The sequence below is a fragment of the Manis pentadactyla genome, chromosome 8, assembly GCF_030020395.1.
Source record: "Manis pentadactyla isolate mManPen7 chromosome 8, mManPen7.hap1, whole genome shotgun sequence".
NCBI lineage: Eukaryota > Metazoa > Chordata > Mammalia > Pholidota > Manidae > Manis > Manis pentadactyla.
The window spans coordinates 108,598,024-108,622,091 of record NC_080026.1 but is presented as its reverse complement, the minus strand read 5'-3'; the positions used below and the strand labels follow the sequence as shown (position 1 = coordinate 108,622,091).

Below are 24,068 nucleotides of genomic sequence, written 5' to 3'. Positions count from 1 at the left end.
GCACTCCCCACCGCCACACACTGCCTCTCCTGGGGGCCTTGTAAGGAGGCACAAACGGGGCAGATCTCCTGGTTCATGGCTCTGTTGATGCACTGACCACAGAGCTACTATATGCCTGGCACTCTGCTGGGTGCTTGCCTCATCTCTTATCTAGTAAGTCTTCACCATTACCCAGTAAATAATGCTATTAACCCCATTTTACAGAAGAAAAAACTAAAGTTCAAAGACAAGAGACATCTGATGAACTAGCAGAAAGAGAAATCAGGAAAACAATTCCATTCACAATTGCATCAAAAAGAATAAAATACCTAGGAATAAACCTAACTGAGGAAGTGAAAGACCTACACTCTGAAACTACAAGACACTCATGAGAGAAATTAAAGAAGATACCAATAAATGGAAACACATCCCATACTCATGGATAGGGAGAATTAATATTGTCAAAATAGCCATCCTGCCTAAAGAAATCTACAGATTCAATGCAATCCCTATCAAAATACCAACAGCATTCTTCAACGAACTAGAGAAAATAGTTCTAAAATCTATATGGAACCACAAAAGACCCCAAATAGCCAAAGCAATCCTGAGAAGGAGGAATAAAGCCAGGGGGGTGTTACACTCCCTGACTTCAAGCTCTACTACAAAGCCACAGTAATCAAGACAATTTGGTCCTGGCACAAGAACTGACCCATAGACCAATGGAACAGACTAGAGAGCCCAGATATAAACTCAAGCATATATGGTCAATTAATATATGATAAAGGAGCCATGGATATAGAATGGGGAAATGACAGCCTCTTCAACAGCTGGTGTTGGCAAAACTGGACAGCTACATGTAAGAGAATGAAACTGGATCACTGTCTAACCCCATACACAAAAGTAAACTCAAAATGGATCAAAGACCTGAATGTAAGTCATGAAACCATAAAACTCTTAGAAGAAAACATAGGCAAAAATCTCTTGAATATAAACATAAGCAACTTTTTCCTGAACGCATCTCCTCAGGCAAGGGAAACAAAATCAAAAATGAACAAATGGGACTACATCATGCTAAAAAGCTTCTGTACAGCAAAGGACACCATCAGCAGAACAAAAAGGCATCCTACAGTATGGGAGAATATATTTGTAAATGACATATCTGACAAGGGGTTAACATCCAAAATATATAAAGAACTCATACTCCTCAACACCCAAAAAGCAAATAACCCTATTAAAAAATGGGCAGATGATATAAACAGACAATTCTCCAAAGAAGAAATTCAGATGGCCAACAGGCACATGAAAAGATGCTCCACATCGCTAATTATCAGGGAAATGCAAACTAAAACCACAGTGAGATATCACCTCACGCCAGTTAGGATGGCCAACATAGAAAAGACTAGGAACAACAAATGCTGGCAAGGATGTGGAGAAAGGGAAACCCCTACACTGCTGGTTGGAATGTAAACTAGTTCAACCATTGTGGAAAGCAGTATGGAGGTTCCTCAAAAAACTCAAAATAGAAATACCATTTGACCCAGGAATTCCACTCCTAGGAATTTATCCTAAGAATGCGGTTTTCCAGTCTCAAACAGAAATATGCATCCCTATATTTATTGCAGCACTATTTACAATAGCCAAGAAATGGAAGCAACCTAAGTGTCCATTAGTAAATGAATTGATAAAGAAGATATGGTACATATACACAATGGAATATTATTCAGCCATAAGGAGAAAACAAATCCTACCATTTGCAACAACATGGATGGAGCTAGAGGGTATTATGCTCAGTGAAATAAGCCAGGCGGAGAAAGACAAGTACCAAATGATTTCACTCATCTGTGGAGCATAACAACAAAGAAAAAAACTGAAGGAATAAAACAGCAGCAGACTCACAGAACCCAAGAATGGACTAACAGTTGCCAAAGGAAAAGGGTCTGGGGGAGTGGGTGGGAAGGGAGGGAGAAGGGGAATAAGGGGCATTACGATTAGCACACATAATGTAGTGGGAGTGGGGGGGGGCATGGGAAGGCAGTATAGCACAGAGAAGACAAGTAGTGACTCTATAGCATCTTACTACACTGATGGACAGTGACTGTAATGGGGTATGTGGTGGGGACTTGATAATGGGGGAAATCTAGCAACCACAATAATGCTCATGTAATTGTATATTAATGATACCAATATTTTAAAATTTTAAGAAAAAAGGCAATAGACATCTGTCCAAGGACACACAACTAGGAATTGCTCAGAATTCACCATCAGTCAGTCTGACTCAAAGCCCAGACTCTTCCCACTATGCTACATTGACTTTGTGTGTCTGTCTCCTGCATATGGACAGGGACTGAGACTGTCATGTGTAGGCCTGGACCATAGGGTCTCCAAGAATGTTGGTTCATGGAATTATTATTCCCAAGACTAAAGTAATACAAGAAACAAAGAAGGCTATTTCATATGAATAGAAATTACAATCCAACCAGAACATAGAATAATCATGAATTATGTTCCTAACAACATAGCTTCAAAGTATATAAAGCAGAACAGATTCAAAAGAAAAAAGAAGGAAAAATTGGCAAACTCACAAAGTAGATTTTATACACCTCAGTCAGAAATGAACAGGATAAGTAAACCAGGAGTTCCTAAACTTTTTGTTATCAGGACCTCTCTACACTCTTAAAAATTATTAAGGTTTTTAGATTAAGTTAAAGAGCTTTTGTTAAGATGGGTTTACACCTATCAATATTTAACATGCTTAAAATTAAAACTTTTATTTAAATTTTTAATTTATTTATTGTAAGTCTCTTTCACACTCTGAGCCTCAGTTTCCTTATCTGTGAAGTGGGAAGGAGCAACTCTGCACTACCTTCTCCAAGGGGCTATCTTAAGGATCAATGAGATAAATAAATCATTAGAGGACCAAATGAGATCATGATTTAATAATGAGATAATTTATTAATCCATATAAAATAAAAATAAACCTATTATATGTTAACATAAATAACATTTTTGTGAATAGCATTGCTTTACATTTTTGCAAAATCTCTCTCATGTCTCACTTAATAGAAGACAGATTCTCCTACCTCTCTGCATTCAGTCTATTGTTATATGTTTTGGTTGAAGTATATGAATAAAATTTAGCCTCACATACAAATGTAGTTGGAAATGAGAATATTTTAATAGCCTTTTCAGATATTGTGGATATTCTTCTTTGAACCACCAAAAAATTGACATGTAGTAGTTCTTTAAGTGTTAGTTGTGATGTAGTACCTGAATCCATATCAATAAACTTTTCTTACTCTGTTTCCTTAAAATCCATTGATCTATCTTGTACTTTGAGTGGATCTTTATATTATGTACAATTTGACCTTATGTACTCCCTGAAAGGAACTTGGGGACCCTCAGGGCAACCCCGACCACATTGGGATGCCTACCGAAGTAGGCCATAAAAAGTAGAAACATAAAGGATTTTATAACATAATTAACCAGTTTGATCTAAGAGGTCCCCATATAGAACTTTGCTCACAACAGACCACAAAGACACATTCTTTTCAACAAACGGTCCCCTCCAGCAGCTGGGGGAAATGTGTGCCTGGACAGACTGCAGACACTCTAAGATGGACAGACGCCCAGACACTCAGCATGCCAGGTGTTCTACCAGCTGCATAGGTCCAGCCTCATCAGAAAGGCATACCACATCAGGGTGCAGCCTTATCCCTTCTCTGGCAAAGAGCCAGGGTAACCAACTGACCTGGCCACAGAGAGAGAGCATTCCTGAACAAATGCCCCCTGGGGCAGCCCCCACCTGAGCTCCATTCATGTGAACGGAGTTCCTCTATGATTTCATCATGGAACCTATGTCAGGGAGCCTCAGGGGACCCAAGGTAGAGTTGCCAGGTAAAGACTGCCCATCTTTCTCTTCCAGAAGGCTTCCAGGCTGGCCCTCTTGCCCTTCGAGCCCCTGGAACTGCCAGGTACAGACTCACCAGGCTCCGGACCATGTGTAGTTCTTATTTAACCAGCAGCAGGAACAATGCCTCACTCTATCCAGGCAAGCACTAGGTCATCAAGAACACAGGCAACCAGCTGCCCAGGGAGCCAGCATATTGTACACCACCTGGGGAGCTCCAACACCCTGACCAGCGCCCAAGGCCACACCTCCCGGGAAAGCAGAAGCCCTGCCACGCCTGGATAGGAGTCAGGGGAGGGGTAAGCAGGAGCATATAGGGCAGAACTGCTGCTCAGAGTTACAAATCAGAGCCTGAGCCAAGGTGTCAGGTGGAGCTTTCAGAACACACACCACATTTTCTCTGAAGTCACACACCCCTGGGAAGATCGAATATTCTTAGGTGCCTATCATGTACCAGCACTGTTCTGGGACTTTCTTTCCATGCATCATTTGGTATGCCCCTCACAAAAACAACTGCTGAGGTGGTTCCATTTTACAAGCAAGGAAATGGAGGGTCAGAATGGCTAAGTACTTGCCCAACATTCGTTCAGCAAGTATGCACTTGGATTTGAACCTGGCTCAGTCTGTCTGCAGAATTCAGGCTCTTGCACCATTACTATACTACACTACACTCCCTGGCCCTGCAGGAAACTTCCAAGCACAGAGAGGTGCTGAGGATGACCACCCTGGCTCCTTTTCCTATCAGCTATTTGACCAAGGGCCTTTTCCTTCACCTCTCAGCCCCCTGCGGTCATCAGGCCTGCAGACCCAGAATCCACACTTCTGGGTTGTATCTGGGCTCTGACTCTCTGGCTCAAACTACCAGGGTTTGAATCCTGACACCAATCCTTACTTAATTTCTCTTTCAGTACCTTTATCTGTAAAGTGGGAATACTAATAATACCTACCCACCTTATAGCACTATAGGAGAATCAAATGAGGTAATTTACCCAATGTGCATAGAAAAGACTTTACACACAGTAAGCACCCAATAAATACTAGCTATCATTAGAAATAGTAGCTAATAGGGTTATAAAGTGCTGTGCAGTGTCTATAGCACTCAGTAAGAGCTCCCTAAACAGTGGTTATGATTATCGTCACCCCCACTAGGCTATGATGTCCCTGGAGGTGGGTTCTGGGTCATATCCATCTCTGGTTCCCCAGCAGCCAGCCCGGTGCCCGGCACCATGACGGACTCGATAAATATTTGAGGGTTGCGGAGTGAGACCTGTTCGCCTGGACCTGGAAGATGTGGTCAGCTGGGAGCCTCCTGGTGGGAGAAGGGAGAACCGAGGTGTCAGGGAAGAGAAAACAGAGCGGAGGGGGAAAGGCCGAGACGAAGAGATAAGCAAGTGAAGTGAGTGAGAAAAGGACCAGGAGAAGCTGCGGAGAAGATAAGAAGGAAGGATGGAGAAGGCGAGGGGCGCGGAGAATGCCGAGAGAGGCGAGGGAGCCGGGGGAGAGGCACAGGGCGAGAGCAGGGCTTCGGGAAAGGCGGGCGGGAGCGAGCGGGAGGGGCTGCGGGGCTCCACCCTGCCTCCCTGCCTCCCCGCCTTGGCGGGGGAGCCGGGCGGCAGGAGATTGGCTGGGGCGCGCGGCGAGTCCGGGGCTGGAGCCCCGAGGTGGGAGGCGCCAAGATCACTCGGTGCGCCCGGGAGCGGAGCGACGGCTGCCACCCACTTAGGCGATCTCAGCGGCGGCAACAACTGCAAGGACACATCGGTGCGGCGGGCGCACGCCGAGGCACGTGGGGGCGCCACGCAGCGAGCGTCGGGGCCTGCTCAGACATGCGGGCGGCGGCGGGCGGCGTGCGGGCGGCCGCGCTGGCGCTGCTGCTGGGGGCGCTCGGGGCGCCGGCGCGCGGCGAGGAGTACGACTACTACGGCTGGCAGGCCGAGCCGCTGCACGGGCGCTCGTACTCCAAGCCGCCGCAGTGCCTCGACATTCCCGCCGACCTGCCGCTCTGCCACACCGTGGGCTACAAGCGCATGCGGCTGCCCAACCTGCTGGAGCACGAGAGCCTGGCCGAGGTCAAGCAGCAGGCGAGTAGCTGGCTGCCGCTGCTGGCCAAGCGCTGCCACTCGGACACGCAGGTCTTCCTCTGCTCGCTCTTCGCGCCCGTCTGCCTCGACCGGCCCATCTACCCGTGCCGCTCGCTGTGCGAGGCCGTGCGCGCCGGCTGCGCGCCACTCATGGAGGCCTACGGCTTCCCCTGGCCCGAGATGCTGCACTGCCACAAGTTCCCCCTGGACAACGACCTCTGCATTGCTGTGCAGTTCGGGCACCTGCCCGCCACCGCGCCTCCAGGTAGCGCCGCCGCCGCCGCCCCCACGCGCTCCAACGGGCCCCAGACGGATGCTGTTCCCCCCCCCGTCCCTTAGCACAGCTCCGCTAGACGCCCCCGAGATGCCACCCCCTCTACAAAACACACACACACACACACACACACACACATGCACATCTTTGCTCAGCCCGGCATGCACCAGGAATTGTTCCCCACAATCTTCTTACCTCCCCACTCCCCACGGATTGCCAGAGTAGTGCCCCCCTGCAGCTCTGGACATTCCAGAGGTTCTCCCTCATTCCAGCTCTGTTCCTGGAAACCCCTCTGACATCCCTTGCGGCGCCCACCTTCCTGAGCTGTCGGAATCCCTGGTGTGACCCCAGTGCTGTCCCGCCACCCTGGGGCATCCTGAGAAGCATCTTCAAGCCTCTCTCTCAACCCAACAATGCCCTCAGTGGACACACAAGGCCTTTCCCCTCCTCCACAGCAATGGACCCCCGGGGCACCACGACAAGCATCTCCCTCACCCCTCCTAGCAAACTGGGGAAGGGGCTGAGGCCCAAGGGAAGGGATATAGCAAGAGACAGGTCTCAGTGCGCTCCAGGGCTGTGGTTTACACACTCCCCACTCCATTTTCTGCACCTGGGAACCTTAAATTCCCTCACTGTCCTCCTCAACCACCCAACCCTAGAGACCTTGGGTAAGGCTCTGTGCTGAAGAGAGCTTTGTCAGGCTGTGCCCCTAATAAGCAGCCCTTAAGTGAGCGGCTTAACTTGGAGCCTCCGTTCTCCCATCTGTAAAGTAGAAACAGATCCCAGGTTCACGAAATCCTATGAGATCCTAACTGCCACCTTGTGCCACCTCCCACCAGTCCCATTACCCCTAAGTCCAGCTTCCCCTTTGCTGTGCGCCTCCCTCACCCTTCCCCTGCCTTCTGCCAAACTCCTTCCAGGAGGAGTGAGCCCAGGTTGGGCACCAGACAAGGAGCATAACAAGTGGCACCAAGCAGAAAAGCTTTGCCTGGGCAGTTATGAGAATCAGGGGGCCTCTAATGCTGGGGCTCCCCCACAGGGCAACACCACTCCCCCTTTCTCCTATCTGACCCTGCTCCCAGAAAGCAAATGGACCCCACCATACCCCACCCACCCTCTCAGGACTACCTCACCCACACAGTCCCCTGTTGTACACACCCATGCCCTCCCCTGAGAGTCGTGGTGGGGAGGGGGTCCTGTGGCTGGAGAGTGTTGAGAGAAAGGAAACCCCTCTATTCTCAGGTTGGAAATGGGATTGGGAAGCAGGGGAGAGAGAGCGCAAGCTCCGCAGCACAGTCCCCAGCTGGGATCCTGGCATGGTTCCTTTCCTGGTCTTCTTGGAGCCCAAACGCTAATGGCCTGGAAGGCAAGGAAATCTCAAACTCCGAATCCCACCTGGCCCTTCTCTCACCCTCTCGCCCTCTGTGAAACACCCATTCCCCCATGATGGGTGCCTACCTAGAGGCACAGGCATAGGGGGGGCCGAGGTCAGGTGTTGTGTGGTGGCCTGATGACCACAGGCAGCCAGAACTGTTTGTGTGGCAAACAGATGAGACTATTTCACAGAAAAATAAGGAGTTCTAGCTTCCCTTGAAGTCTTTGGGCGATGCAAAGCTGCCCACTTTAGACAGGGTTGCTCTTCTGTTTACCACAGTCCCTGCCCTGCCAGCATCAATCACTTACCCACCTGCCTGCACCCTGTGTTCCTACAAAGACCCTGCAGACTCTGCCACCCCAGCACTAGCCTGGGAGTCACAAATCCTGAGTTCTAAGCTCAGTTCTCACTAGCTCTGTAGACTTGGGGAGCCACTCTGGGCCTCCATTCCCTTTTCTCTGAAAAAGGAACAGATTATTATTCCTACTTCACAGAGGGTTAAATGAGATGAAATTTAGAAGACACCAGTGCACATCATGGTTGCAGCTGCCAGGGTCACAGGGCAATCATGCCCACATGGGCAGTTTTGTCCTGCACAGACTTCTCTTTTGAGCCTCACAACCACTCTTGAGCAGGTGGTGTTATCATCCCATTTCCTGATGAGGAAGCTGAGGCTTGGCAGGGAAGGTGGTTCATCAGTGGGGAGGCCTGCACACTAAGCAGCTCTTTGAACTCAGATCTCCTCACCAGCCTCCCTCCAGTGATCCCACCCTTGCTTCTCTCCTCAGTGACCAAGATCTGCGCCCAGTGTGAGATGGAGCACAGTGCTGATGGCCTCATGGAGCAGATGTGTTCCAGCGATTTTGGTGAGCATGGAGCCCACCCAGCATTGCCCTGATGCCACCCCCAATCCCTCCTTCTTGACACACACAGATGTGCCCACACCCAGCACAGTGAATCCTAACAGTTACCGCATCATGGACCCCTTTTGGAATCTGATGGTAACCATGAACCCTCTCCCCAGAGAAGTGCACCTCTTTTTGCAGGTTGTCCCAGGGGCTTCAGAAGTCCCTCAGGGCCATGGGCCTCAAAAACATCCCTGGCTAGTCTCCCTTGGTGCTGTCACACAGGGCCTCCGGGGCTGGATTCTCTTTGAGATAGCAGGCTTAGCCTGGAGATGGATGGGGCAGCATAGGGGAGAGAGGGGCTCCAGGAGAGAATTGCAGCCCCCTCATCCCTGGGCACCCGTGGCCAGGGGAGCTGCCTCAACTGTCCCACAACTTTATCCTGGAGCCTCCCCATTCCCAGGATAGCCGAGCCAAGTCTAGTCAAGACCTGGCTCCTACATGGACCACAGAGCCCAGCATGTGATCTATGCCAAGTCGGCTCCTGTTCTGCGTCTTTGCCTCCCCGTCTAAAAAAGAAATCCTTACTTCAGCAGGTCTTTTATATCGTTAGTCTGTCTGGAAAGAGAATGCTACTATTGCAGGGTGTGTGTGCTGAACAGAGAAAAAGAGGGAGTAGGGGCAGAAAAGAGAGCAAAGGAAAGACATTTTATAATAATGTCCTTCCATGGGTAGATATTCTCTGCCTCCTCCCTGGCTGCTGAGTTGGGGGCCCAGAAGCCTGAAGAATAGGGGGCACTAGTTTAAGTGACTCCCTGCCAAGCTGAGGACTCCCCGCCCCCAGCCCATCAGGCTCTCTGTAGCCCCCTCAGCACACCCCAGATGGCCATACTCTGACACTCTCTGGCCTTCAACCACCGCCCTCCACTGCCCCCCACACCACTACAAATATACTCTCCTGCACAAAAACAGCACCACACACTCATACTCCCTCCCACACTGTACAGTCTCACACAGATCACAGTGGTGTGTTCACACCACCCGGAGCTGGTTGTGCATAGCACTTCCCAACCCTGCGTTCAGTATGTGGTGGGTCACCCCATGGAAACCAGCACGTGGCAAAGAGCAGGGCCCCTCTACAGAGCCAGCTGTCAAGCTGTACCAGCCCACCACCGCTCTAGCCACCCACACACTCACACATACACACACAGAAATCCCATTTGGAAGCATCCCCAGAAAGCATGAAGTCCAGCCTCCCCCCCTCCCAAGGACTCCCTCTGCTAACTCCCCTCCAACTAGTCAGCTCCACCCCCAGTATTTTCTCCTAGGGGAGGCTGTGCTTGGTGCAAAGGCACAGGCTCTGGAGCCAGCCAAACCTTGGTTCATCCCTCCTCTAGAGTTCAGGCCAGCCACAACCTCTCCAAACTCATTTACCCCCAAACCTAGAGAATGAAATGTGCTCGTGTCTGTGAAGGTCCAGCATATGACAGGAGCTTCATAAGTATTAAAATGTACATCTATATGCCCCACCTTCCCAAGCCCCAGGCTTGGGACTTCAGGCAGAAACACCAACGTGGGGCCACCGACATCCTGAACAAGCCTGACTGTGCTCACCCTGTACCTCTGTCCACCGCCCAACACACACAGTGCTCAAGATGCGCATCAAGGAGATCAAGATAGAGAATGGGGACCGGAAACTGATTGGAGCCCAGAAAAAGAAGAAGTTGCTCAAGCCGGGTCCCCTGAAGCGCAAGGACACCAAGAGGCTGCTGCTGCACATGAAGAACGGCGCCGGCTGCCCCTGCCCACAGCTGGACAGCCTGGCCGGCAGCTTCCTGGTCATGGGCCGCAAAGTGGACGGACAGCTACTGCTCATGGCCGTCTACCGCTGGGACAAGAAGAATAAGGAGATGAAGTTCGCAGTCAAATTCATGTTCTCCTACCCCTGCTCCCTTTACTACCCCTTCTTCTATGGGGCTGCTGAACCCCACTGAAGGGTGCTCCTCCCCGCCCTACCCAGCCAGCTGTGCCTTGCCCTCTGTCTCTGCCCCTGGGGTGCACTCTCTCCTGCCAACCTGCCCCAACCCCTACACCCAGGCTGACCCAGCCCCTGCTGGAGAGTGGGTTCATGCAGAGGTGTTACCTGCTCAGGCCCTGAGGGATGGGCACGCAGCCTGGGCTGTCTCTGACTCAGATTCTGGGGTCCTTGGGGGCTTTGTCTCTTAGGAGCAGGGCTTTCTCATGTGGAGGGAAACCCCAGGGTCTCAGAAGGGAGCAGGGAGGGGCTCTGAGCGGCCTGAGAAGATGGCTTCCAGAGCAGACCATGGTGTCTGCTCCTCAGTTGCCGGTGGGACCTCGTCCTGGATATTAAGCTGAGCCTCTTGGGGGACAGCTCTCTGCCCCCTCACATGTCCTTACTGTAGCCCCCCAAAGGAAGGGTGTTAGAGTCACAGTGCCCTCCAGCCACACGTCCTCATCTCTGCCTGTTTCCCTTCCCACTGGACTGGAGAGAAACCCAGCCCAGGCCCCCTCCCGTAGGCTCACTTCCTGGAGTTCATTCCTCAGCCTCTGCATATTCCTCTTATTCTGAGGATGAGTAAATTATTCCTACTTTGGGGGGGCGCCTAGGTACCAGACTGATACAAGTAGGGTCTGGGGGGGGTTTCCCCTAAGTTTTTAATTAAATCAAAGGAAACAACCGTTGTTTCTGACCAGGTGAGTTCTTCGTCAGCTGGTTCCCCAGAGGTTCAGAGGGACTTCTTGAAAGAGGCCCTTGTCACAGCCGCCTGTCCACAGTCATACTTGGAATGCCTAAGAGATACCCGTGTTTTTGTACAGTCCCTGAGAGCAAGGGTTGCCCTTCTCATCCCCCGACTAAATAAGGGATGAAGATGACCATCCTTCAGTCCCTGAGCGGGGACAGAGCTGCCAAGCTTCCCAGCCTTCTCCCATGGTCAGAAGGCTCCCACAGCCCTGATGCATCTCTCCAACGTGTGCAATGCCTGCTCCAAAGAGCCCAACAAGGCTGGGCTGCAGGGAACTACTCGGATGAGCCACAGGCCTAAATGAGTCACAATTCCCCCTTCAGCACACAAACACCCCTGGGCACCAGTCCTGACTTGTGGGAGATAATGGTGTAGACCAATGCCACTCTTAAGCATGGTTCCTGGCCCAGAGCATTTCATCTGGGAGCTGGTTAAAAACACAGCTCAGGCCCCACCCCAAACGTGCAGTATCAGAGTCTGCATTTTAACATGTAAAGCTTCAAGTTATCTAGCGAACTTTACAAAATACTTGGCTCCAATCTAAAACGATTAAATCCAAACCTCTGCAGGGTGCTCAGAAATCAGCATTTCTAGATGCTTCGTGGCCTGTGTGCGGCTAGGGTTGAGAACCTCAATCTAGAGGAGCCACAGCAGAGGCAGGAGGGTGAGGGGCTAGGATTACCTCAGGCTGGAGGGGTCTTAGTCCTGCATACAGGGAGGGGACCAGCTATAATGCAGCAGCTTCTTCAGTGCACCCAGAGCAGTGGAGGTTGTTAGATGGAGCAGGGATGAGAGAAGGCTTGAAATGCAGACACCAGGCTGCTGTCACTCAAATGTCCAGCATTTGGAGGGGATGGCGCAAAGGGAAAGTCCCTGGTAGTGGTGGGGTGTGGGGTGTCCATCAGCAGATGCCAAGGACAGGGCAGATGTGCCCAGAGTAGGGGGCTGGGGACACCCCCAGAGAGGCTTCCTCACCAGTGGGGATACAGCTGGCTTGCCAAGTCCAGTCAAGGCCTGCTGCTCCAACAATGGAGCCACGCTCTCTCGAAGTGAGGAGAGCCTTGGCTTCTGCAGGACTCAGAGGAGCAAGCTGCTACAGAGATTCAAGCAAGGCCGAGGGCCCAAACTCAGCTGCGGAGCCTGTGTGAGCCAACAGGTGGTCTGACAGCCCGCCCATAAATCACTCCCTGGGCAGTCAGGTGGCCTCACCACAGGCCAGGGCGGCAGAGGTCTGCTTGTTTCTCCTCACCCCTAAGGAAGCCTCTGCCACTCACCCTCCCCGAGCGCTGCCCAGCCTACCTGGCTCCCTGAATCTGTCCCTTGTCTTCCAGCCTCCTACCCCGACCAAATATTTACGGACACTTCTATGGTCAACCAGGAGCAGGGATTATTTTTCCACTGAACATACAGGACTCAGGCTGCCTCTGGCCAGAACATAATACTGACCTCTGTCAGGTGCTGGCAGCAAGGGAGAGGGGGAAGGAGAAGGGGAAGGGGGAGGGAGGGGAGAAGGGAGAGGGGAAGGGAGAAGGGGAGGGAGGGGAGGAGGGAGAGGGGAGGGCGTGGGGACGGCTGGCCAGCACTTCCTTAGTTCCTGGCAGGAAGCTCCAGTCAGGCACTGCTCACCCACCCTCCACAAAGGCATCAGCTCTGTCCCCCAAATCTGCTGTCAGACCCCCCAGCAGTCTTCCCTGAGACCAAGAGGAATCCTCCCAAAGACCAGGAAGGCCCTGCAAGGCCTGAGCCCAGCCCTCATGTCCTTCGGTCAGGAAACACTCCCACCCGGCCTGCCTGGAGTCAGGCAGCTAGTGCTATTCAGCAAGCACCCAGGATGCGAATCGGTGAACGGCTGCATCTGACTGTGTGGAATAAAAACCCCAAGAAACACGGCTTCTCCACACAAGAAGCCTGGAGGGAGGAGGGGAGGTGGGAGGTCCAGTCCCAGACTCACTGTGTCTTCCTGCCGCCAGGGGGCGGCTTTTGTTCTTGAGGTTACAGATGGCGCCTCCTCCTCCCCACCTCTCAACCACATTCTAGGCAGCAAGGTGGGGGGAGGCTAAACAAAAGCAGCATGTCAGCTGCCTCTGGTCCTTTTAATCGGGAAAACAGTAATTTCCCAACAAGTCCCACCTGGCAGATTTCTACTTCTAGCTCGCCAGCCAGAACTGTCACATGGCCACCCCTAGTTGCAAAGGAGCAGAGGAAATCAAGTGTTTCAGCTGGGTACAAATTCAGAGTTCTAATGAAGACAAAAGGATTTGGGGCAGGCCGCTGAACACCCAGGATGGGGCGAGAAGAGGCAGTAGAGCCCAGTGACCATGTGATACTGGGAACATTGCACAGCTGTAAAATGAAGCAATAATGTCTGCTTAACAAGGTGGCTGAGTGTTAAGTAGGGAAATGTATGAAAAGTACCTGGAAACAATGCCCAGCATTTAGAAGATATTTATTAGTAATTAGATGGTAATTAGTATTTTGATTAACCATAGCATAGTGCCTGCACATAATAGGTGCTCAATAAATCCCTAATTTGTTTGTTAACCAACTAAGAAACACTACTGGCAGGAAGGCAGGGAAAAGACAGGAACATCTCATCTAAAAGCCAGAATTGTTACTTTCAGAAAGGGGCTATGTGGCTAAAATGAAAGTTCCTGTGGCCAGGATTCTCACCTGGCCCTGGTCAGCTTGCTCACAACACGTGTGGGCAATGCATCATTATTGACTCTGTATAAAGAGCTCTGCCCAGTGCTCTGTAGCATGGTTGCAAGGGTGCAGGAAAGCAGAGGAGAGGCTGGAGTTGTGGCAGCGCTGAGGACAGAGGCCAGGAGGACGGCTGTGCAGGATGACTGTGCAGGCAGAGACCTGCTTGCTGTATGCAGACTAGCTCTGAGTGAACGGGATTTTAGTGATTGACCTGCCACTGTGGAAATAAAGTTGGGTATAACCCTTTCACCCCAAGAACGTTCTACTGTCATTTCTTTGGTCACACTGAATCAATAGTGAACTTGCTAGGGGCTGAAACCCATTGGCAAGACAGGCTAGAACCCACATTTGGGGTTTTACTTCAGAAAATAAATCCCTTCGTGTTGTGTGAGCCAATACAGGGGAGAAGACATATAACACTAAGAAATAACAAGCCCAGGCTGGGTAGCAGGCACTATTTGAAGCTCTTTGGCATTCTAATTTAAGCCTCCCAATAGCCCCTTGAAGAAAGTATCATTAATAACACTTAAATGGTGAGGCTGATTCAGAGAGGTTAATGAACTTGTTGAAGTACACAGAGCTTGTACATAGTGGCCTTACTAGGACTTGACCCCACACTCTAACTGTACTACTACCTTCATGGGGCAAAGCCAAGAAGCCAGGGACAGGTGGTGGGGAGGGGGAGGGGGATGCGCAAGTGTACATATAGGCCACCATGCTTCTGCCACCCTGCCTCACAGGAAGATGTCTGGGAGCCCTGCTCAGACATGCTCCAAAGGTCCTGACAGTGGCAGAAGAGCCAGCCCTGGGCCAGCCAACACCCAGCAGCCACCCCCTCAGCCCCTGCCTCAGCCCGTCAGCATTCAGCCTCTTGGGGCCACAAAGGAAGCTCTCATCCCACAACTGTTTAGTCGGCTGTAATCCTGGCTAAAGTTCGCTCCTTGGGAAATCCAACGTGGGGGGTGGCTGCTGCTGGAATGTGTGTGGCTGGGACCCAGTGTCCCAGCCCTGACGGCAGGCTGTTCTGAGGCCTTGAAGAAAGCAGGCAGCCAGGGGAATCCGGAATCCCCAGCCCCCAGCTGTGCCAGAGAATGGAATGTGCTGCTCTGGAGTATGGAAACAAACCCAGCCAGGAAGGGTGGAGGGGCTGCTGGGAGCAGAGGGGAGCTCCCACCACAAGGCTGCCTCTGTTCCCCTGGAGGCTGAGCCCACTCCCGCTAGGGCTTTGGGTGGGCAGCGTTAGCTCAGTGGCTCAGAAGGTCCTGCAGTGCGTGTGGGCAAGGCAGAGCAGAGGGAAGGGTGACAGCCAGGGCTGCGATGCTCACCCAGTTTCTCTTGGATCTGCAAGCCCCTGTGGCACCATTCACATCCTGGCTCCACGGCTTACTAGCTGTGTGACCTTTGGCAGGTTACTCAACCCTCCCAGGCCTCCATTTACTCTTCAGTTAAATGGAGTTAATGATAGGACCTAGTTTCGGGGACTGTCAAGAGGAGACCACTGGGGAGATCTGGCTCTCCAGGTTAGCGCAAGGACCAGGACACAAACTTGAGAGGCTTGAGGCCTTTTTATTGACAATTCCTCAGCATGTTGCCTAGCACAGCACCCAATAAACCTAAGTATTATGACCTTAGAGCCACAAGCTACAGGATAGATGCTGGGGCCAGAGCCCCTCAAAAGGGTTCCTCTAAGGCTCCATGGAGACAAAGGGGTGAAAATGAGGCTTCATTTGGCTTCAGCTCTGAGAGCAGGTGATCAACCACCACAAATCCTGAAGACCCCAAAAACCACAGCCAGTTAGTTCAAGGTCTTCCAGGGCTCACTGGAAGCTGTTCTCTATCACTATAAAACCATGAAAAGCTTGACAGAACCCTCAACCCAAGCCAGGCTGTGGAGCTGGCAGTCTGTCCCAGGTCTGCCCCAGCAGGTTACCAGGGCTGTAGCAGAACCTGCTGCCCTCCCCTCCCACTGGGTGCCTGAGAACGAACTGGAGAGCATCTTTTAAACCAAGCATCCAATTCCACAATGGACAATCTGTCTTCCAGGCCATCCCATACAGTCCTCTCCACGCTGCTGACAAGGCTCTAAGGCACCACCCAGTCCTGCAAAGTCCCTCCATGGCCTCACTGTCCCAGTGTGGTACCTGGACTTTAAAGTGGTCTGTCCCTGGTCTGTTCTCACTAAGGCCCCTCAAGGAGACAAGGAAGTGGCCCCTGGCTTCCCTTCTGTGAGGCTACTGACCCCAAATGATGAAAAATATGTTTTTCATGCCTTTGTATCCCATGTCTCACCAGCTACTCATGTTATAGTCTGTTTCACCAAATTAGGAATTGTTTTCATTTTCCCAAAATAAAATTATATTGCCTCTGCTTTTTCAAACTATACTCTCTAGATTCTTCTCTAGAATTCTTTCCTTGCCTCTCTCTAGATTCTTTCCTGAATAATAACCTAAGATTATTCTCATTAACAAGAAAACTGCTATTCTAAAGCCATCCAGAACAGAGTTGTTCTTTTCCTGAAGACTGCCAAGATGGTAGTAATGAGTTAGCATTTCTGAACATTTACCATGCCAAGCACCTACTCCCCACCTCAAGCGGACTATCCCATTTAATCCTCACAGCAGCACTACAAGGCAGATAGCACTATCATGCCTATTTCCCATCCTCTATCGCTATGAGGAACAGACCTCGTCCAACGCATGTGGTGTCACATCTGCAGTGAGGGGCTGCCCTGGAAGATCTCTGAGCATCCTTCCAACTGACCTATCCGTGACATACGCCATCCACGAGATGCGCAGGCACAGCCCCAGCCACTTCTTCCCTGGGCCTGCACTATCACTGCTGTGCCCTTTGGCTCAAAGCCTCTATATTCCACACCCCCAACATCTTTCCTGTCCCTCTGGACCATGAGGCTGCTGAGGCCACTTTGATACTTTTTAAAGTCAACATGCTCTTCTGTAAAAACTGCTAGGGCAAGGTTCTAGCTGCCTCCCTGCCTCTCAAGGACCCTCAGGAGCTGCTGTGGCTCCCCCATACTAGGGGAAATTCCTAGACTAGGCAGAATCCTATCTAGAACAGACCAAGGCCTCAGCATGCTGCAAGGACTCCCCGGCACCCTGCAGACTGAGCTGCACATGTGTGGGGCCATGAGGATGTGACAACCTGACCTTATCTCTCTGAGGCAGTCTCTCCTCCCCTCCTTTCTGCCCCGGCCTACCATCTGGAAGGCAGGTCATATCCAGCTCTGGTATGCACAATGCCATCCCAAGCCTTTCACGGCCATTAACTAACTTCCTTGGGCCTCAATTTCCATACCTAGAAAATGGAGAGAAGCAAAGTGCCTACCTCACAGGACCATTTTAAGGATTAAGTGAAATACTGTGTGTAAGACACTTAGCACAGTGCTGGGCATGCAGTCAACACCCCACACGGCCCTGCACTGAGAGCTGCTTATACTGCCCGTCTTTAATAGTGAATCATCTTTCCCGTGGCTCTCAGCATCCCCAAGAGCTGATCCTTTTTTCCTTTCTCAGAGGGATTAGCTAGAATCTTTTCATTCTAAAGCCTGCACTGCTTGGCATTGACCCAGTTCTGGTCCCCACCCCAAGCCCCAGCCCTCACAACCTGGTCACAAGATGGAGCCTTAAGTCAATCCAACAATCATGCTGAGCCCCCTGTGCAAGGCACAGCTTTCCTCCTGTGCCCCCAGCTCCCACCCAGACTTCAGCCTCCTCACCCTCCAGCCCTGACCTGCAGGCACAGCCCAGGCCTGCAAACTCGGCCAGCGCTGGGGAGATCTGACTCTCCAGGTTAGTACAAGGACCAGGACACAAATAAGAAGCTTGAGGCCTTTTTATTGACAATTCTCCATATATACAGAGATCCTTTTAGGTCCTCTCGGTGTTTTTTTAGGTCCTCTCCAGTGTAAATAAGCACGGGGTACTTCACTCACGTCTCTGAACAAGACAAAGGCACTGGGGGATGGGGGTATACCAAGGCCCATGTGGTTCTCCAGGGATGTGTACACCCCTGGCCTGGAGCAGGCCCCTGGCTGTCCAGCCCTCACTAGACTGGTTGGCCTGGCCCCAAAGCTGACCTTGGATGGTCCCTGTCTCCCCAGCCTGCCTCCTTAGGGGTCTGGGTCCCAGGCAGCCCATGACTCCAGAGAAGCATCCTAGAGTAGAAGCCGCCACCCATCCTCCTCATCCCATTCCTTGTGCCACACATTCCCAGGAACCAAGCAATAAATAAATACTTCAAAAAGGCAGAGCAGCTCCAGGAGAAGGAAAGAATGCCTGAGCTCACTCATGGCTTAGGGAGAGACACTGAGCCCCTCAGAGTCCAGAAGTAAAAATGAAGTTGTTGGAAAGAGGATGGGAACCCCAAGTGGCCTTATCTCAAAACTGAGACTGTCCTGCTGGGGAACAGCCCTGGAATGTAGGACCTAGCCAGCAATATCCTTCATTTCCCAGGACCCCAAGGGTCAAGGACTTCAGGACCTCTGCTCTGCTCTCTTGGTCTCACACTCCATGAGATGAGGGGCTGAGAAGGGAAATGTAGCTCTGGGTCAAGAAGGTGCACGAGGCTCTGAGCAGGGAGGAGCTGAAGAGATCTGAATGCCCAGCATCTACCCAGAGTTGCTGAGGACACAGGCTGGTATGTGGCTGACAGTTTGCAAGTCAAGGTCTCCATAAGGTGGGGCTGAGGTCCTCTGAGCTGCTGGGATCATTTGCCCTCCTTAATACCGAAGGACTCTGCCAGGACCTCCTAAACATGTCCTCCTCTGGGGGAACTTGGGAACCTCAACCCTGTTTCCAGAAGCACTTTTGGTCTTGTCAGCCCTGCCACATCCTTTGATAGGAAAATGAGATCCTGATGCCTGGAGGGACATTCAAACAGCAGAGTTGCAGCATGGCATCCCCAAACCTTTCTGCTGGCACTCAAAGACCAAGGGCTTGGCCCAGCACCCAGCAAGAGAAAAAAATCTCTTTTCCCAATCTCTGATCTCGGTCTCCTGGAATTCCCTGATGTGGAGAAATGTCCTGATCCTCAGAAATCCCAGTTGAGACTAAGCCTGGCTAACTCTGCCCTCTAGCTTGTATTTCCTTACCAGCCCAGGGTAGAGCAAGGTAAACATGCCAGGCCTTCCAGGGGTTCCTCTCCTCTCTGCAATTTGAGGGCAGCCATTACCAGCCATCTGCAGGAGTGGGGAACGGCTCTAGGATTCCACTGGAGACAGTGAGGGCAGAGAAGGAAAGCCTAGCTAGCATCTGGGCCACATTTGCCCAGCACACACCTCATGGGGCTAGGGGTTAGGGGGAGTGGGTCTACTGCTGGCCCCAGGGACTGGTGCCTGCTTGGACCCTGGCCCCTCTTCTCACTTGCTCAGGGTCTGGTTACATGAAGCACACACAAACACAGTCTCTCTCTGGGCTTCAGGGGCTGAAAAGGAGGAAGAACATGGTGAGATGCTTCCTCTTGCCCTCTGGCTCATGGCCCCAACTACCAGAACCACCTCCCCATCCCCAGAAGCCCCACAGAGACTGCCCACTGCCCAGCCCACATCGTCACTGACCCAGCTCACTAGCCTGCCCTCAAAGATCTCTCTATCCCTGGAACTGAGGGCCTTGGGAGTGACTGTACCAACAGCAGGCCCCTCCCAGGTGTTGCAGGAGGTAGAATTTATTCTGGCACCAACAAAGCACCTTTAAAAATGTTTTCAAAGTAAAATATCAAAAGAAAATTTTCCAAAATGTTTTAACAGTGGTTATCCCTGAGTGTTAAGATTACGGGATTATTTTCTCTTCCTCCTTCTTCTGTACAGTAATTTCCAAATCTTCCAGAGTAAGCATATGTTACTTGCATGCCCAGTGGGGAAAAAAAAAAACCTTGATTTATCATTATATCACCAAGCAGTACGTATGCACCCATTTTTTACAATATGCACGTGCATTTACCCTATGTGCAAATAGTGTTCTTCCTTTATGTTATCTGTGTTGTTTGTGAGTATGTACAGCTTTTAAAAAGGAAGTTTTTTTGTTGCTGTTGTTAAAAGTATTAACAAGGTAACAAGAAGTATAAAATTAAGGACTCTGGTTTCCTCTGGGGAAGATGGGAATGATGCTGGGGAGCTCCATGGTGTTGCTAGTGCTCCATTTTTTAACTTCAGTGAGGGCGTCACAGGTATTCACTAATGCTTTATAATTCAGATATACTATATATATATATATATATATATTATTTGGCATGCTCAAATATTTCAGTTTTTTGTTAAAGGGCAAAGGAGGAGATGTTACTACAAACCAGACTTGGATCCAATTTCATTTGACCTCTTACTGACCCCTAGCTCCTATCCCACAACCCCAGCACCCCTCAGAGGAGGCGGGAACCAGCCAAGCCCTCCCACTGCCCTGACCACCACCGCCTACACCACTCACCTGTGGCCCCCATAGAGGACTTGGGCACCTTGAAGGAGCAGCACCGAGAGCAGAAGCTGTTTCCACAGTTACTGCAGCTCCGCTGCAGACAAAAGCCAAGGTCAGTATCAGATGCATCCCCCACCCCTGGGCACCTGGAGCCCCCAGTGCCCCCCTTCTTTCCACCAGCCAATCCCACCCAAGAGATTTGGGTCCACTGTGAGGTACCCAATACACCATCCCATGGGAAGGCAGATGAAAGTGTGAGTACAGGGGCAGGGAAGACCCATTCATTTGAGCAAAGCTCAGACGCCAGGCCCAATGTGCCCCAATGACTCCCCACCTCTCCCCTGTATCTTGGCCCAAATCCTCAGCAAACACACCCTGGAGAGACTTACCCTCTTCTTCAGCACTGAGAAGGTGGCCGAGCAGCCTGTACAGTTCCCTGAGAAACAGAGGCAGCAGCTCAGCCTTGACCCAGCCTGGCCTCTCACCTGCTCCTGGCTCTTCTAAATGGGGACACTTAGGACACAGACCAGCCCAGACTCCCTGGCTGGGAGCAGTGAACAAGGGAGCAAAGTCCAGATCCAGAGACAGGGAGAGGGATTCAAACTGAGGAGGAAAAACTGCTGGCTGCTGGGCATCAATGTCTCTAGATTACAACAGTTGACAGTCCCTGCACCCTCCCAGCTTTAGAGGCCCCACCCACAGGTCCAGCCAGAATCAGAGTACCCAGCAGAATTCACTCCTTGGAAATCATATCAAGCTGGCAGGGACCTGACAACAGGCATCCCTCAGAGAAGGCGGCTCCAATGACCTCAAATGAAACCTGCCTAATAGGTCCCTTTCAAAGTATTGCCTTACAAATACTCTACCCACACATAAAGACAGAAATGCCCCATAAAACCCCAACTCCTGCTGTCATCTGATGATCAGGAGAGAAGCTCGGAACCAGGCACCTTCCAAGAAGAGTACTCTGAATGGTGGGTGGGATGGGGCAAACAACCAGACATACGACAAGATGACAAAGTTTCAGACAATGGCAGAGAAGTCAGTGCAGCTTGGCAAATGGCTGGGAGGAGGTAGGAGGGGTGAAGAAGAGATGAAGGATGGGGAAAGAGGAGACTGATTGCTCTTTTGAGGCTACATCAAGGCAGGCAGGCCTAACAGAAGCTGTGCTCACCGCCCACCCACGCTCGCAGGAAAACTGAAGACGGAAAAGGCAGACTGCAACAAGTATACAGTCTGATGGAGGAGGTGAGTGAGAACTGAAAGGATGGAAGCAAACTGAAATCGGAGGCGAGGGAAAAGGCCACACTGGGCCCTTGTGACTTCAGTCGGCTCCAGAACCAAAAGCAAACCCTGAAAAAGACAAAGAAGGTTCCAAGGGATGCCCCCAAAATTACTGTGGTTCAGTGCAGAAATCTCTGTGCAGGCAGGAGGCGCTGAGTCAGGGAGGAAAGGCAGGGGTCCACAGGAGGAATGAGTGCTGCCAAAAGGGGACCAGACAGCCCAGCCAAGGGCTGTGGGCCCAGAAGGAAGATGAGCTGGGTCCTGGGAAAACTCGAGAAGAGATAAGGCTACTGGAGGACATTTCCAGAACTTGGGGCCCAAAGGCCTCCTGTGATCCGACTAGAGCAAATCAGCTTCAGGGAGCTGTCAGACCTGTCCAGCCAGGCACAGAGCACCAGGCCTCACCTTCACACAAAGGCCCAAAGCTATATTGACAGCTACATGTGGTCCCTTCCTCTGTCCAGCCAGAATCCCTTTGTTTGCAGCTCTTGCCAAGGAACACTCCCTGTGTTCAAGGGAAGAAGGGCCCTGGCTAAAACAAGGAGAAACCTAAGGCCAAGGTGCTTAAGGTAGATGCCCCTGCTGTCAGTCGGCTCATGGCCCCCGCAGAGGAGAGAAGAGCACAGTGGGTGCTACTGGTGGTGTCAAAGCAGGGAATAGGCTGCCCTAAGACTGTGTCCCCCAGACAGAATTTGGGCAAGGCAGTCTGCCTCTGCTTCTCCTAGGGGCATGGGACAAGGGAGAGAAGCTGCTCAAAGACTGACACTCTGGCCCATGTCAATTCCTCTCAACTAAATAGAGTGCCAGGGCCAAGCACCCCAAGGCAGCCACGTAGTCTAATAAAACAACCACGTACCAATGAACAGGTCTGGGGCCAGGGAGGGTTCCGCGTGCTGACAACAGCTCCACCAATAACATGGAGCAGGAGAGCACCCCTGTTCCCTCCCAACATCCATAACTCTTCATGCCCCCATTTTTGGCAAAGATCCTGATTCACCATGTGATGATGCCATGGGGCGGTTAAGGGCAGGAGCAGCCTAGGCCCACATGGGGCCTGCCAGGGAAATGGTCAGGAAGCCTCCAGGACAGAGAGAAGCCCTTTCCCCCAGGACTCTCCCACTTGGAGACCACAGAGAAGCTCCTGAGAAGCCTGTCCTCATCCCTTCCATGTGTCCCCTTCATCCACCAGCAGCCAGAATGGAATGGCCCCAAAGCAGCTTACCTCACCCTAGCATGAGGGAGCCAGACCCAGGAGCTGAGGGGCTACCCCTGCCTCACAGCCAGGAGCTTGAGGACATCTCAAGGAGGGGTGGCAGGCAGTTGTGAAAGAGGAGGGGCTAAGAGGGGCTTAGGAAAAACCTCTGCCATCCTCGCGGGAGCCTGAAAGGCCTCTGCCTGTCCTGACAGGGATTACCTGAACCAAAAGCCAAGTACAGAAAAAGGACAGACACAAAACCAGGGGCCTTCAGACACCAGAGCAAAGGAGGAGGATGAGTTAGAAAGAACACAGGAGCCAGATCAGACCACCTGGATTTGAGTCACAGTTCAGCCATATACTAGCTGAGGACCTAGGCAAATCACTCTTCTCACCCCAGGTTTACTCCCCTGCCCAAAGGGAATATCTAAGGGCCCTTCCTTGAAAGCATAAATACAAACAAATCAATTGCCAGAGCAAGAGGATTAATTTCTTGTGGTGTCACCTGGGACATCTGGAACCCAGCAGCTTCTAAGCCCGTAAGAACCATGTGTTCCTGTCACGCCTGCCATCAGGACTAAATGACAGGGTATATGCGAAAGTGCTCTGAAGTGAGAGTGTGCCCAGAAGTCAGCAATGGTCTCAAATGAAACAAAGGGACCTTCAATGACAGGGAGACATTCATGCAGCAGAAAGAAAGAGCATGTCCAGGACCTCTAATCCTGCGAAAACCACAGGCCTGTTGCTGCAGGGGCAGGAGGGCAGGCTCCTGATGCCTTAGGTCAATTCCTCAAAGATAAATCCCAGGGGCCTCTCTCAGGGCACAAACCCTACACCTCACTCACAACAGTACATACAGTACAGCCGCCCCAGCCTCCTCCCCGTCGACTGACCCCCGGCAGAAGCAAGGCTCTTCTTCAGGACCAGAGTGACTCCCAAGTCACCTACTCTCTAGGCTTCAGCCATGACTTGTCTGCTCAGCTCCTCTGCTCCCAATCTGAGCCAGGTTTCCAACCTCTGCAAACAGTCATGTCTACCCTTCTCCAAAGCTGCCTTGTTCAACCCACCCTCACTCCCCCTGCCAGTAAAATAAGGACTGGCCATCTGTGAGCTTGGCTGATTGGGGCTCTATCAGGCTAGAAAAAGATACTGCTTGCTTCCAGTTGCTTCCACCTGGAAAGGAAAGATCCAGAAAGACTCCCAGGCACCTGCCAGAGTCTCTCATATCAACAGCACCC

General features: G+C 51.5%; 2 protein-coding genes across 8 annotated transcripts in view; one reads left to right on the top strand and one right to left on the bottom strand.

The window, feature by feature from the left end:
- ZFYVE27 (zinc finger FYVE-type containing 27) overlaps positions 1-24,068 on the bottom strand; it is a 107,834-nt gene that overhangs the window by 57,293 nt on the left and 26,473 nt on the right. For 5 of the 7 annotated variants that reach the window (XM_057506193.1, XM_057506192.1, XM_057506191.1 and 2 more), the window contains 2 exons: positions 20,741-20,787; positions 20,364-20,445 (listed from right to left, as the gene is read on the bottom strand). In XM_057506193.1, the coding sequence (XP_057362176.1) occupies positions 20,364-20,445; positions 20,741-20,787 (129 nt within the window). Of the gene's footprint in view, positions 1-17,763; positions 19,369-20,363; positions 20,446-20,740; positions 20,788-24,068 lie in introns of those variants that run through there. The other 2 variants (XM_036886345.2, XM_057506195.1) reach the window with 1 other exon arrangement.
- Positions 5,499-11,189, top strand: SFRP5 (secreted frizzled related protein 5). The gene is made up of 3 exons (XM_036886515.2): positions 5,499-6,232; positions 8,405-8,482; positions 10,109-11,189. The coding sequence occupies exons 1-3, from the start codon at positions 5,713-5,715 to the stop codon at positions 10,453-10,455; spliced, it is 945 nt and encodes a 314-aa protein (XP_036742410.1). The 5' UTR covers positions 5,499-5,712; the 3' UTR covers positions 10,456-11,189.